Raw genomic sequence first — 14,552 nt, forward strand, 5'->3', positions numbered from 1 at the left:
ATAACAAAATAGAAATAGCGATTAAAAATTGAAGCATTTTTTTTTTTGTAATATACAGTTGGTGATTTATAAAAGAAAATTGGGTAATACACGGATAGGGCTCGTTAAAAGATGTACAATTATTTCCTGTCCTATATATGTGTTGTGTGTATGTATGTATATATAAATGTATTATTAAATAATAGACTAAATTGTCATACTATATTTTTGCATTTTGCAAATCGTAAAATATAATGACAAAAAAACCAATTTCAGGAAACCTGTTTGGCAGCACGATACAGAGTACGAACAGCATGATTATTTTACAATATTAATTTTTTTATTTACTATAACACTCGCCAGCGCTCTATATATTCGTTCACCAGTAGTTATTTCTTATAAAGTCTTTTATAGGCGAGTTTATATTCGCTTCGACGATCAGTTAGTATTTTACATTCGCGCGAAATTATTCTCCGCACCTCATCCTATTATTAATCAGTTACATAATTCACTTGCAATATCTTTTAATCGTAACTTTTATCGACATTTGAAATTGTCGTAGTGACTATGCTTGTTGCAATGTCTAATCTTACAATGTGGATTAACAACCTGTCATTGTTCTGGGGAATGACAGTAACTGATAATATAATATTTTATGTCGTTACTATCCTCTTGTTCATTTTATTGCCTATATAAGTAGGTGATTAAATTGCAAAAAGTGCATTGCTTATCACCATTAAATATTTTCATTTGGCGACACACGTCATGCAAGTACACACATTTTCGTTTTATTTTATTACTTATATTAAAAATGCAAAAATGTACTCATTTTTAATACCATTTCTATTGCATATAATTATTTATAAATAATATTTGTATAAATAATTTGTAAATAATTTTTTTACAATTTTGAAGATGTGTGTGTGTACATGTGTGTGATATTTAAGGTAAGAACACTTGCGTATTAATTCGCGACAATAACGATACTTCGATGAATAAGAGCTCAGAAATTAAAAAAAAAAAAAAATACTCTGTACAAATATGTATGTACTCATTAAACAGATTTATATTCGTCATTGTTGATGCTATTCAACGAATTATCGTTATTGTAGAAAAGAAAACTTTTTTACTGAAAAAAATAAGAATTTTGTAATAATAAAAATTACTATATCAAAGTAACACAAAATCATAAAAAAATTCGAATATGATTTACTGGAGATGTATATATAAGTTAAAGCATAAAGAAATTGCTTAACCCAAGTGGTTATGCGCAACTAGAACGCCAATTCATATATTGGAGTTATTGATAATAAAGAATTATATAATATGTAATAATAATAATTATAATAACAATAATTACAATCTATTCATATTTAAATGCGTCAGTGTCTTTCAATAAGGCTATCACTGCTGCATAAATAGATGGCATAAGTAGATCTTGAATCATGTGATATGTCCCAATATATCCCAAATATGACCCAAAATCGATGAACTGTGATGGATTGCAACTTTGTCGTCGCACATTTTTTTACGATTTCATGAGTTTTTTATGATTTCATGGATTTGACAATTAACATTTTCACAAATTAATCCCACCCAAGAATTTCCTTAGTTTGGTCACTCCTTCACTTGTGTCTTGAGATGTTGCAAGAACTCGTAATAACTAAGAGCAGATTCGAATCGATCTTCTATCAATCGCTCAATGAATAATGTCCTAAAATGACTGTCGTCCCTGAAAAATAATTAACCGCATTATAAAAAGTTATAAATCAAGATAAAACTTACGATATATACATATTGAAGATAACTGCACGAGTATAACTTGCAACTTCTTTTTTTATTATCAGTTAGAAATATACTTACCTGATAATTTGTACAGGTACGTAATACGGCTTTTCCTCTTGTAAGCTAAACACAAAATTTCGCAACCGTTCGCTTTCTACTGTATCCAACTCTGGTAATTCGTACTGTAAGGTTTAAAATGATGTAAAATTTAAAAATGATGAATTATTAGATTTCTATCTTAATATTACAAATTTTTATAATTCGTAAATTACAATCTTTTTAAATGCAGCTGATAAAAATGATAAAATGCTCACCATTTCTTCAGGGATAGATGAGAACGCCGAAGCTCCAAGTACATTAGAACAAAAAATTGGATTAATATTTTTGCCAATGTAAATGAAAATTCTGTCACCAGCATCCATAAGAAAGGCGCCTCGGCTGTCGAGTTTTTCTGCCGACAGATGAAATCGCGGCGGCTGCGGGCACACTTTACCATCAATATCCTTTGAATTACGATCGTCGAGCGCGTGAACAGGATATAAATCGGGAAAGACCACTTGTATTAGTTGTGCTAATGGTAAGGTCTTCAATTGAAACATGGCAAACACGCGATCATCCAAACGTGTACTCATGCCAGATCTGAACGCTACCTGTAATTTCGTAATACAGATAAGAATGATAATGAACATGCTTAAGTTAAAAAAAACCTTATGTGTGTTTAGATTATTGATAACTTACACTCTTCAATAACGCAATGATGTACAGTGGCAGCAATTTTAAACTTCCTGGAGCAACAAGTCCTCCTCCACCGGAAGATTGTGATAATCGGTATGCAGACAAGACGTCGATGGCAACGTTTATCAATGCATCTCTAGCGTCCGACAAAGATGATTGAAGTGATCGATCAACAGCTATAAATATTTAAACAAATGCTTTTAATTTTATTTTATAATTACAAGAACAAAAGATAAATATTTTATTATTAAATTTTTATGTTTTACGTAAGAATTCATAATTCAAGTGGTACATAACATTGTAAAACATATACTAACCCATCTTTGATAACAGGCCTACTATGCATTGCTGATCTGCCGAATGTAGGACATCCGATAGACTCGACACAACTGGCAAGCATAATGTGTGTACTCTAATCCTTCGTTCACCTTTAAATATAAATAATATACGAAATGTGAAAAATAGGATAAAATTGTTTTAAAGCAAAAAAAAATAAGTATTTATTACCTTTGCTCGAAGTATAGAGAAGAGACGCTTGGAAGCACACATTCTGCACGTCGGAGAGGTTCTCATCAATAGATATTTGCATGCCAAATCCGGCATCCGGATTAATATTTGGTAAACAGAGAAGATCGGTTGATCGAACGAAAAAGCTGCCATGGAAGGCGTGGATGCTGAGGCCGCGAGTACATCGAAGCCGCATTACCGCTTCGAAACCGATCTTTCTGGTCAAATAACGCCGAAGTAATCTCTCCAACGTTTCAGTATTCTGTAACTTTGATGCTCGAAACAATGGCAGATGGTAAATGCAGCCACCAGTAAACTTTGACATGCATGCTGCAAAATATAATAAAACAAGATTAAATGTTACAAATATTTATCAATAATAACACAAATAAATTGACAACAAATATTTTTCAAATTTAATCATTGCATTATTTACTAATTTATGGAATAAAAAAAATTTCTCCAATTATAGAAAAGCAAAAATTTCTTGTGTTTATTTCTCAAATATATTTGATAAGATTTAATAGAAAACGTACTATTTTTTTAAATCGTGCGATTAAATAATATATGTTAGAAAAAAAGATTTTAAAAATTGCAAGAATTAATCACTTGCATATTCATTGTTTCACGATAAAATCATTTATCGTTTTCATTAGAATAGTATTCAATAAAGATTTACTTACATAAAGTTGCTAGATCGCTGTACTGACTATTTAATAAGAACAAATCAATCGCAATCTGTTGTCCACTGCAATCCAGAGCAAATCTTTTGTAGAAGTCTGTTGCTGGATTAAGATGCGGTACATCTTTGTTCGCTCTAGTATTGGGATCTTCTCGTGGCTGCAAGGCTCCTGGACCAAGATTAGGCAGGCATGTCTGGAAAACAGTGACACGTCCTCCAGTAGCGGAAAGAAGTTTCAGAGCAGCTTGAAGACCAGCGCCGAGAGCGCTGTTAGTATCGTGAGTGCCACAAAACTTGACGGATAGCTGGGCGAGAAGATCGCGAATGAGTTCCTCGCGTTCTTTCAGATTTACAATCAAATTCTCTGGACACGGTAGAAACACATCGTCGATATCTAGCATGATCATCTCGTGCGGTTGTGATACGTTATCAGGCATGCTGAAGAAATGTAGAGCAGAGTCGACAGCGAGAAAACCGACTTGGGTGCGGCTATCGCCGGGAAGCCGCGACAGTTCATCGATGATGGTGTTGCATACAATCTGTAAGTAGCCACTTTCTACCGCGAGACGAGAAACGTCCAAAACAAAGAGATAGACAGCAGGCTGAGGTGGACGGACCTGGAAAACATATATCCATCAAAATTCAATTCCTCGAGGAAGCAAATTTTTTAATTATAAATAATATAAAGATATTTGTTCTAATTAAAAAACTAATTATATTTTAATTAGTACATGTAATCGGAATTAATTAAAAAAATAATCACTAACCATGTATTCGCTTGGCGCGATGAACTCTATCGTGCCGGTTCTAACTTCTGGTCGTCGCGATGGATCGCCATACGATTTCGTCACAGGATCAAATTGAAATTCCTCAGGAACTGCAACAACGAGATACGAGTACATAATCGTCACGTTTATAACATATTATATTAATAATGTAAGCAATTCTAGCATATTTATTACGTTCATTCAGTCTGAAACAAAGATTGCATTTCCATCTTCTCGAATCGACGAAGTATACAAATGGGTTGATATATGTTCTGCAAGCGCGGCAACGTACGATTGTATTGCATTGAATCACTGCCAAATGCTGCTGCGACAAATAACAAGCTTCACATTATTGAAATTTATTTTCACAAAGATATTTTAAAGAGTTACAAAATATATTTTACACAATCCTATATAATTTAAATTATAAAAATTTATTTATATGCATTACTTACGTTTAGGTCTCTAAAAGGATGTATTAGTACGCCGAATGGCAATCTTGATTTTTGAAGAAGCGAATTTGATTCCGGGACCTTTGTCAGTGTACACCTGAATATGCTGTAATTATTTGATACATTATATAAGAATGAAATTTATAACTTGAAACAGTGACAATACAAAAGTTCTAAATTGTTCAATTTTTTTATTTATAAATCAAATATTTAATAATGCATCTTAGATGAAAAAATAAGAAAAAGAAAAAACTTACTCGGGATTACAATTTACATTATCCAGGAATTCCTGATGTAACTTGATCTTTGGTGGCTCGACTTTTTCAGGTGGCAGTATATTTCTGCATTGTAGAAGATCTACTGATTCCATCCCCTGAAGAATGTTAGTAACATATTAAAATAACATTATAAAGTAATATGTGATTAATATATTAATAATATTAAAGTAACTCTTATATACTAAGTTCTATATGTAACTAAAACACTAAAATATTTTGATAAAAAAATAATAAGTACCCATAATTTGTTGAAGCTACTTTGTGTAACGTTTAGATTGCCCATCTGATTATTTAATTGATTTAATTGGTCAGGATACATATTAGGATATCTTCTATTTAACGAATCTAATGGGACGTTCGTCATCGGACCGGGTTGTTGTGAACGAGTATCGTACTAAAAATATAATAAACTTAATATTTTAAAATCACATAATTTTACATAAAAAATAATAATTAAACAAAATTTAATTTTACTATTACATGTTATAATGTTATATCTTCTCAAGTTACCGTCTGTTGCCCCGGAAGAGGCGGTCCTGATAGCGGCGGTCTCCCACCATGTAACTGATTAACTCCCAAAGGCGGTGCGGTAGTCCTTGGAGGTAGCATTGTGGTATTGGCAGTGTCCTGTTGTGGATATCTTCTTTGGCCAGGTAAATTTTGATGTATGTTCTGACCTTGAGGAATATTTCCCAATCCCGTAGAATCCATATAACCAGTAAGTAAGTTCTGTTGTGGTTTCAAAGGTTGAGGACAATAATCCTGATTCCGTGAATCTACATTATGGCCTTGTGAACTGGGAAGTAAATTTCGTGGGCTAGAGTTCGATGGTGTTGACGTTGGACTGAATATATTCTGCTGACTGCTGTATTTGAGTTGAGGATTATTTAAGCTGTCAGAAAAACCGATTGTCGATTGTGCTTGGATATTCTGAGGAGCTTGAATGTTGGAAATTACTGGATCTTGTTGCACATGCCTGGTTTGATTCAAATGTTGAGTAATATTCGAAGGAGGTAGATTAATATTGGATAAAGATGGATAAGTAGGATCACTTTGACTATGCAAGGTTTTATTTACTCCTGTGAAGGATGTTTGACCTCCTGCAGTTTGATCTATAGAGACTTGACTAGTCTTATCAATGCAACTGGATGTTCCAGAAATGCCTACAGTCCCTTGTGTAATATTAGTAGCCAGGGGATTAGTTGTCCATTGATAATTTTGGTTTACTTTAGCAAGCTCTGGTTCAATAGTATTTGTAAATGTTGAAGATGCAGATCCTGATGCTAGATTTTTAGCTGTTGAAGGCATCTGATTCGAAGAAATTGTATATCTATGTTGAATCTCCTGATTAGGTTGGGATACAAAGGTAGTCGAAGATGTACTGACTGCAACATTTGAATGTGTACTAGTGGGATATTGGCTAGAGATCCCATAAGGATTTACAGGATTATACAGTTGTGTTCTAGGTAGTGAAGGCAATGCATTAGAGCTTGGAGGTCCATTTATTGGTGGCATTGGTGGTCGAGGCAACTGAGGCCGATATTGATTATGAAGATACTGGGTTGGCGATGGATCTCTGGAAGTTTCCCTAGATGGGTCACGCGATGATTGTGATGATGGTGTCCCTAGAAATATATTTAATTATCTCAATTTTAAGAATAAACTTTCTAAACAAGATTCAAGTAATATCTTTAAAATTTCAATTGATAATCATTATCAACATTGTAGTAATCATTATTAACATTGTAGTAATGGATGCTTTAAAATCAAAGATATATGATTGTATAATAATTGTTCCATAAAATTTGGTACAATTTATTATCTACTTTCTCAAAATAAAATTTTATTTATATATTTATTTAACTAGATATTGAGACAAGCTTTATATTAAGTTTTATATGAAATTCAAGATACTTTTTTTACTAGAAATCAATCTGTTAATCATTTTTTTGAAAAAGCAAAGGGTTAATCAATTATGTTGCCTTGGTTTTTATTATGCAACACTAAAAATAGAAGACCAAAAAATGTAAGAACTATAATCACTATTGAAAAAATAGTATATAACTTATATTTGAGGTATAAAATTTTTTTGTCGTAGATGCTTATATTTTATATATATATATGTATATATATATATATTTTTTTTTTTTGCAAAAACTTACCAGTCAGATTAAACTGGGGAGATTGCATACCATTTTGTTGAGATGCAGAATTTTGGCCATTTACTATCGGCGATGAATCATTTTTCAAGGAACTATTGGGCTCTGTATATACCGGATATTGGTAACCACTTGATTGTGACATTTCGTTGCTTTAACAGTCACACTGCAAATAAATTATATATTATTTAATAACATATTCTTGGTAACATATTCTTAAAAACAGAGATATTTTCTACATCTCATATCAAAAAGTAAATATAAACTATTTAATTTAAAGTCTATCTTTCAAATTTAAAATAAGTTTAAGGTATGTAATAATAAGACAATAAAAATCTAATGCTTAGATTCTGAATTTTTTTTGTAACTCAACAAATAATATGAAAAGAATTCAGCACGACTACACCCAGGAATAACAGTAAGATTGTTACAATGTTATAAAATTATAGGTCTGAGCAAAGCAAACTGTATAAGAAGTATAGTACTGAATATAAGAAGTTACAGATTAAAAACTCGACAGATTAGAATGAGAGTTACATCAGGGCTTATTTTGAGGTGATTATCGTTTTTTATTAATCAAGAGAAAAGTGGGATTTATAATTATAACAGATTGACGTTTGAGCAGTCAAAACGCATTGTCAGCATGCCAAAAGGTTAAAATGCAGAAGGCGGAGGCTGGACTATCCATGCTTCGCTTACCTTTGTAATGACGCGGGTCGCTCGAAATTAGGAACGAATGGACGCAGACTCGCGCATCACCTCGTTTATCTCCACGCAGTCCTACAAGACGTTATAATTGTAGCAATTCGGGTACGGACAAACAGCATACACAACATTACGTGGCAGCTCGCGCGACTGCTGCGCCACGGCATGTATAGACGATAGCACGTGACGGTACCAGATGGCAGCAGGATCAGGTTGATACCGCCCGGGGTGCGTTCAAAAATTCTACCTCTAGGGAAAGGTAACTTTTAATTGACCAATCAGATTAAAAAGAGCAAAGACTTTTTCATCCTGATTGGTCAATAAAATGCCACTCTATCTGACAGATAGAATTTTCGAACGCATCTCCAGGAATTGATTCTGACAGTTCGATTCTCGCGTTTTCAAAATAAAAACTTCTTTAGCTTTCAAATCGCTTTCGATTTTATATTTTATTTTTTGCAGGGTCGTGTAGTTCTGCATAATAGTAATGTGGATTTAATAAGAAAAATATAAGTAAATATACTTGTGTATATTTTTACAAATATAGGAGAATATATTTTTGTTACATTTTTACATTTAATTCTTGAGAGAACTTCAGAACTTGATTAATTTTATAATTATTACAGCGAAATTTTTAATTAATTTGGTCGTTCTTAATTTTATCTTTCTTTCATATCAGATTATAAAATTATAATAAAAATTATTTAAGAAATTACAAATCTATTTATGATTAGATATGTTAACAATATGTTATAGATACATATTATTCTTGGTAAGATTAATCATTGATTAAATTAATCAAACCTTAATCAAAATAGTTTCTTAAAGAAGTTTTGACAAAAATCTTATAACCAAAGAATTAATTGTGATGACACATGTACATCAATAGAATTATATATTTCTCAATAAATAAAGTACATTTTCCAATCTGTCAAGTTGAAGGATGATTTGGTCATCTTGGAGAAGTTTTTATGGCTCTTTGGAATGAATGGAAGATACAATGGCAGCGCAAGTGAATGCATAATGTTTGAATTGGTCATCCAGTTTTTTTTTTTTTTTTTTTAGAACACTTTTAGTAATCGAGTTCCTAGCTCATATCCAAGGCAGTGCACAGTGTTGTTTGCAATGCAGCGACACGTGTCCAGATTTCCGTAGCATTATTTTCATTTTTGTTCAACTGTAAAGTTTTACACACGTCGGCTAATCCACAGTTTTTGAGATGTTCTTTTAGTCGGTCTAAAATAAAATTATTTAGTCAGATCATAAGTATTGAACAATTCTAATGTAATACTACAATTAATGCTTATGCAAGATAAATTGTCCAAATACCTGATTGCACGACGCTATCCAATAGAGATAGCGCGTTTAGCACAATATGTATGTCGAGATCATTGGCACGCGCTTTAAAAAATTCGCGCATATTGCTCCCAAAATCCGCCTCGATTAGCAGCTCCTCAGATTCCGTTGGACAGATCCTCGTTAATATCGTCAGACTCAATATTGCTTCATTTTGCATTAATGCATGCTGTGCCAAAAGCATATTAACCAAGTGTTGCACTGCTCCATATTTGATAATCGACAAAGCGATCTGCTTATCCCTGAAAAAGTATATATAACATTTAGAGATCGTTTTATAAAAAAATTATTGAGAACGAACCTGCTATTGTTCATTATCCAAGCGATTAACCGATTCGCTTCACCCTGAACGCCAGGGTGATCCGCGGTACCGCACCACTCAACCGCTCGCTTGATCAGGTCCTCCCTTCGTCCTAAGGAGATTGCTGCTTCTCCTACAGCAAGTAACTCGACCATAATTATTACATTAGTCTCTTATTGAATTATAGTAAATATTGTTGCCATATAGTTCTTAAGAGAGGTTTTTATAAGTGCTCACTTTGGCCGTCTATGACTATCCTAAGCGTTCCTAGCAATTTGAAAACAACGGGAAAGGTAGGGATGTCCAACATCGGGTAAAGTACATCGATAAGACCATCGGCGAGTATCAGCGATTTGTTGTCCGTAGGTATGACGAGATTGCGTAAAGCACTGAGCAAAGCATGCTGGCATCTAATATCGCCAAACTTGCTGTCATTCCTTTGGAGGAGTTTTAGCAGCTTCCGATGAATTCCCTGTTCGACCATATGCTTACAATGTATGTCGGTTCGTGCAAAGTTGCCCATAGCCAAAACTGCGGTAATCTGTAAGTCTTCGTCAATGCTCTCTAGCCATTCTACCAACTTTGTGTAGACAGCACCCTTGCTGTCATCATAAAGGAAGTTCATGCTGTCATCTATGCAAAAAAAAAAAAAAAAAAAAGAAAATGGTATATTTGTTAGAACAAATAAAATAGAATTTAATAGCTTCTCTCAGAACTCACCTCCAGTTAAGATTAAAACGATTAAGTTGCAAGCAATTTTGAGAACAAATCGCGTTTCTTCGTCGTTGCAATGTGGACCATGTTTTTCTAACAATTTTAGAAGCAAATCGCACACTCCTGTTTTGGCTAGCAATAACTTCACTTTTTCTAAGAGTTGAAATTACATTACTACAATTATTACTTAATTTATCCAAGTTTTAAATCTAATTACATTAAGATGTCTTTACTTTATTTATTTTAATCTATACAAAAGCATTAATTTAAATTAATTTAATCTAGATTTAATTAATCAATAAAATTATCATTAATTTACCATCTTCGGCTTGACCATGTAATAATTCCAAACACATTTCGCATAACTCGGAAGTGTCACTGACTAACACATCAATCAGAACTCTCGTTAATCTCTCATCGAGAAATATAATGTTTGCGTCGTTTAATAAACTAAGAGTGAGTAACGCGTGCATTGCCGCTTCGCCACCACTGGTCCCATCTTCCTCCAAGATGCTGCAAATAGTGGGTACTATGTCTTCTTTGAGTGCCTGATGAAGTATATTTAAAGATTACAATTGTTGTCTACCCATCGTGCTTTTGTAACATCATTGTTGATTATTTTATTCATAATGCACACTCTCAAAAAATGTAACTTTTTACCTCTTCGTGCAATGCTTCCTGATCTATCAAAAAATTTAATAAAGAACCAGCAGACACATTTCGCAGAAAGCTGGCACCCTCGGCGTTCTTTAACGCAATACTTTCCTTCAGCACTGTTAAAATTACTTTCAACCCATCCTGTTCACGCACTAATTTTTTACCATTCTCTGTAAAATAAATATTTCTCATTAAAGCTTATTTTTAAAAGTTTTACAGTTATCGTACAATTATATAGATTAGCAATATATTTAAATTAAATTCTTATATCTCTTCTCGATAACTGAACATTTAATACATAAATATATATATGAATGTGTCAAACTAAAACTTTATCATTTTGAATTGTTAGATAAGTTCTTATGTAAGTGTAACTGTTGTAGCAACCATTTTCATAACAGATATTTCCTAGAGCTCTGGAAGCTTGCGTCAGTATGTCTATATCCTTATTCTTCAGCAAGTCAATCAATGCTTGTACCAATTCTACATTGGTACATTTTTCTCTTCCCTTTTCAGTCTTTGCAATCTCTGCAATGGCTTTTGTAGTTTTTACTACAATCTGTTTAGACTTGTGTCCAAGCAAAGTTAGGAAAACTTCATCAATTACTAGTTCCGATGTCTCTAAAACCGTACACTAATTAATAACAGTTTTACTTGATACGACACTAAATTAAATGACTGACAATAAAGGAAAAACAGAAGTCATAAAAATATTGATCACATGCATTTAATCCTATTACAGTGTAACTCAATGTGTATCACACATTGTTTTTCATTATACCTCCAATCGAAGTTTTGCTAATATTCACCACAGAATCCAATATCTGACCGATATTGGAACATTCATCTTGTGAAGTATCAAGTCTCACAGCGTGTTTTAAATCATCAACGAGTTCATCGATATTATGCTTCGCTTCGCCTGTAACATATATTGAACGAAATTTATGTAATACAGTTTCAAAGGTAAAAAAAAAGAAAAGAAAAAAACAGATGTATGAAATGATAGACACAATAACAGGACGCGATTACCTTCCATTTCTGTCAGGCGGCTCAGAATCCGTCGAGAATCCACAAAACTCGCGGCCGATTTGTCTGAATGTCGCACGTGCCTTACTATTTAACGAAATATCAAAAAAAAAGTTCCGGCAACCCCTTTACTCACTTTTGACATATGGAATTCTGTGCAGTTATCCCGCATGTGTAAACGAGTGGGCGCTTTAAAAATGGCGGAATAACCGTCGGGCTACTTTTCTTCGAATGCGATGGCGGAATCGGAGGACATTGCGAAAACGTCCGTTCCGAAATCTGCGAAACAGAAAGAGAAAATATACTGTAAGTTTAATTTACAAGAATCACGGGAATTATTAGGACTGTCCGCATCCGCGTATACGTCGTCCGCTGCAAACTAACCTCACATCTGTGAGAGCGCGTTTTTTTTCTCTGTTTGACACATGTCACGAGCATGTAAAAGAATGCAAATTATATATACATATATATTTTTTATACGGTTATTATAATTATAAAAAAATATTCGACTTAAGGGGATGCTGAAGCTGTTTCATATTACCGACCAAAACCTAACCTAACATAACAAATATATTTGCTTAATATAAAAGTTACAAATAAAATAAAATAAGTTTCCATTCTAAGGATTGCGTGAAAGAATATTTGTGAACTTTTAGAAATGAGTTTAGAAGCCTAGATAAAAAACATTTTGTTGCAGAAAATATCGTGCAGCAACTTTTCAATCATAGATTTTGGTCGGTAATATGGAACAGCTTCAGCATCCCCTTAATCTTTAGTTTAGCTTAGAAAAATTCCATTGGTTTTTACACAGGGTGCTTTATATTTTAATTCATGAGCAGAAATTCTGAAGAAATTCAAAATTCTGTGAATAAACAAGATATTTTTTGGCAAATCATGCTTTTTACAATTGTGAAATTAATATTTTAGTAATTATTCATTATCAAATATTTTAATTTCTTTTACAAATAAAGCAACTATCAACTTGACTATATTTATGTCATTTGAATATTTATATTATACTATCTACATATATATTTTTGTCAACAACTATATTAATGTGTTTCCTTTTTATCTATTTTTTATTGCATTCTTTTGATATTCACCTAATGCGTGTTTTTTCAGTGAGCTTATTGATATATTTTTAGCTGCAGTATTTTTAAGCACCGTCGCAAGTATTTCCGCTTTTGCTGGCTTTGCCAGAGCAGTGGGAATTACTAAAAAACAAGACCCAAAACACTTTGGAGAAGGAATTTCCGGCATTAAAGGAGTCAATGAAACAGGAGCATCGTTAGCAATACGAGCCCTTGGCTGGGGTTCGCTTTGTGCTATTACAGGATGTGGTTTATTTTTTTATGGAATCTGGAAAATATCTGGAGCCACGAATTCAGAAGAATTTAGGTTAAAAATGGGTTCTCTATTACCAAAAATACCAAAGAATAATCCACCTCAAAGCAGAACAGAATTTGATGGCTTAACAGATCTATTGACGTACATCTCAGAAGATTGGGATCGAAATAAAGAGGTAAAGCCTAACTTTAATACTAGATGGTCTATATTTTTTACAAATTTTTTGTTTAAAATATGTGAATAATCAGAGTTGGTATAAAAACTGGTAATAAGATATTTATAGAACGATGTAGGAAAACTTCCAAGTTGAAAAGTCTCAATCTTGTTTTAAATTCTCTCTTACAACTGAAACTTTGCAATGCTTTAAATACGTAAATAAGAAATTAATAGAAACATTGTTTAAATTGCAATTTTTTTTCTAAAAGATTTATTAATCTTTTAAATATTTTTTGATATATTCATTGTAATTAATTATAAATTTTTTGTAACGGATGATTAATGACGCGATGATTGATGATAATAATTTTTTTAATGATTTCTTGTTGTAGGATTAAAGATTGAACATATGAACGTAATGTATGTATCTTGTTTGTGACCAGCAGGTCTGACATCTAATAGATTTGAATCGTATGATGCGTCGAAAATCATACGATTATACATGAATCACGCACGAGTTTATCACATGCAAATAACTCACAGTGTTTACGTTAAAAAGGCCAAGTTTGTAATTATAGATAAAATTAATTGTAACAAGTTAATCTGTGGATAAATATTTTATATTTATTGTATCTAATTACATACAATATTGCCTAAATAAAATTCATAAAATTATAATACTCGAGGGACGTCATTATTATCAAATTAAAAATTGAAAAGTAGTCAATTTAATAAATAAACGTAGCTAATTTTACTATATGATTATGTTATATTAATACTCACAAACACGTAAAGTCAGTTTTTTTTTATTTTAGAAGATAAGAGTCAAGATAATGTTGCATGAATTCTACGATTCATACAAGCTAAAAAATTCATTTTCGTAGTTTTAGTTATTGTAAAAAAGTTAAATTTTGATAATAAAGTACGAAAATAAAATATTATAGGT

The 14,552-nt window shown here is 32.4% G+C and overlaps 3 protein-coding genes across 4 annotated transcripts; 1 reads left to right on the plus strand and 2 right to left on the minus strand.

Annotated features, from left to right (window-relative positions):
* Positions 1-15: 15 nt before the first annotated feature.
* Sec24ab (Protein transport protein Sec24AB) lies at positions 16-8,211 on the minus strand. 2 transcript variants are annotated; one of them, XM_072889428.1, is made up of 15 exons: positions 8,044-8,211; positions 7,348-7,510; positions 5,696-6,810; positions 5,424-5,579; positions 5,165-5,280; positions 4,911-5,013; positions 4,651-4,777; positions 4,456-4,565; positions 3,690-4,305; positions 3,007-3,336; positions 2,817-2,927; positions 2,503-2,675; positions 2,079-2,414; positions 1,843-1,946; positions 16-1,711 (listed from the first exon to the last, which is right to left on the minus strand). In XM_072889428.1, exons 2-15 carry the CDS (start codon positions 7,487-7,489, stop codon positions 1,597-1,599), a joined length of 3,654 nt encoding a protein of 1,217 aa, XP_072745529.1. In that variant the 5' UTR covers positions 7,490-7,510; positions 8,044-8,211; the 3' UTR covers positions 16-1,596. The 2 variants fall into 2 exon arrangements, with proteins under 2 accessions (XP_072745529.1, XP_072745528.1); XM_072889427.1 differs by having other exon boundaries at positions 4,651-4,780.
* Positions 8,212-8,927: 716 nt separating this feature from the next.
* Vimar (visceral mesodermal armadillo-repeats) lies at positions 8,928-12,247 on the minus strand. Its single transcript, XM_072890581.1, has 10 exons — positions 12,107-12,247; positions 11,859-11,996; positions 11,465-11,698; positions 11,081-11,247; positions 10,740-10,968; positions 10,427-10,573; positions 9,944-10,339; positions 9,707-9,839; positions 9,379-9,647; positions 8,928-9,285 (listed from the first exon to the last, which is right to left on the minus strand). The coding sequence occupies exons 1-10, from the start codon at positions 12,111-12,113 to the stop codon at positions 9,137-9,139; spliced, it is 1,869 nt and encodes a 622-aa protein (XP_072746682.1). The 5' UTR covers positions 12,114-12,247; the 3' UTR covers positions 8,928-9,136.
* A 20-nt stretch (positions 12,248-12,267) lies between these two features.
* On the plus strand, positions 12,268-14,303 carry LOC140664943 (transmembrane protein 242). The gene is made up of 3 exons (XM_072890582.1): positions 12,268-12,409; positions 13,249-13,625; positions 13,999-14,303. The coding sequence occupies exons 1-3, from the start codon at positions 12,340-12,342 to the stop codon at positions 14,002-14,004; spliced, it is 453 nt and encodes a 150-aa protein (XP_072746683.1). The 5' UTR covers positions 12,268-12,339; the 3' UTR covers positions 14,005-14,303.
* The last annotated feature ends 249 nt before the right edge of the window (positions 14,304-14,552 follow it).

Source organism: Anoplolepis gracilipes, chromosome 4, assembly GCF_047496725.1.
Source record: "Anoplolepis gracilipes chromosome 4, ASM4749672v1, whole genome shotgun sequence".
Taxonomy (NCBI): Eukaryota; Metazoa; Arthropoda; class Insecta; order Hymenoptera; family Formicidae; genus Anoplolepis; species Anoplolepis gracilipes.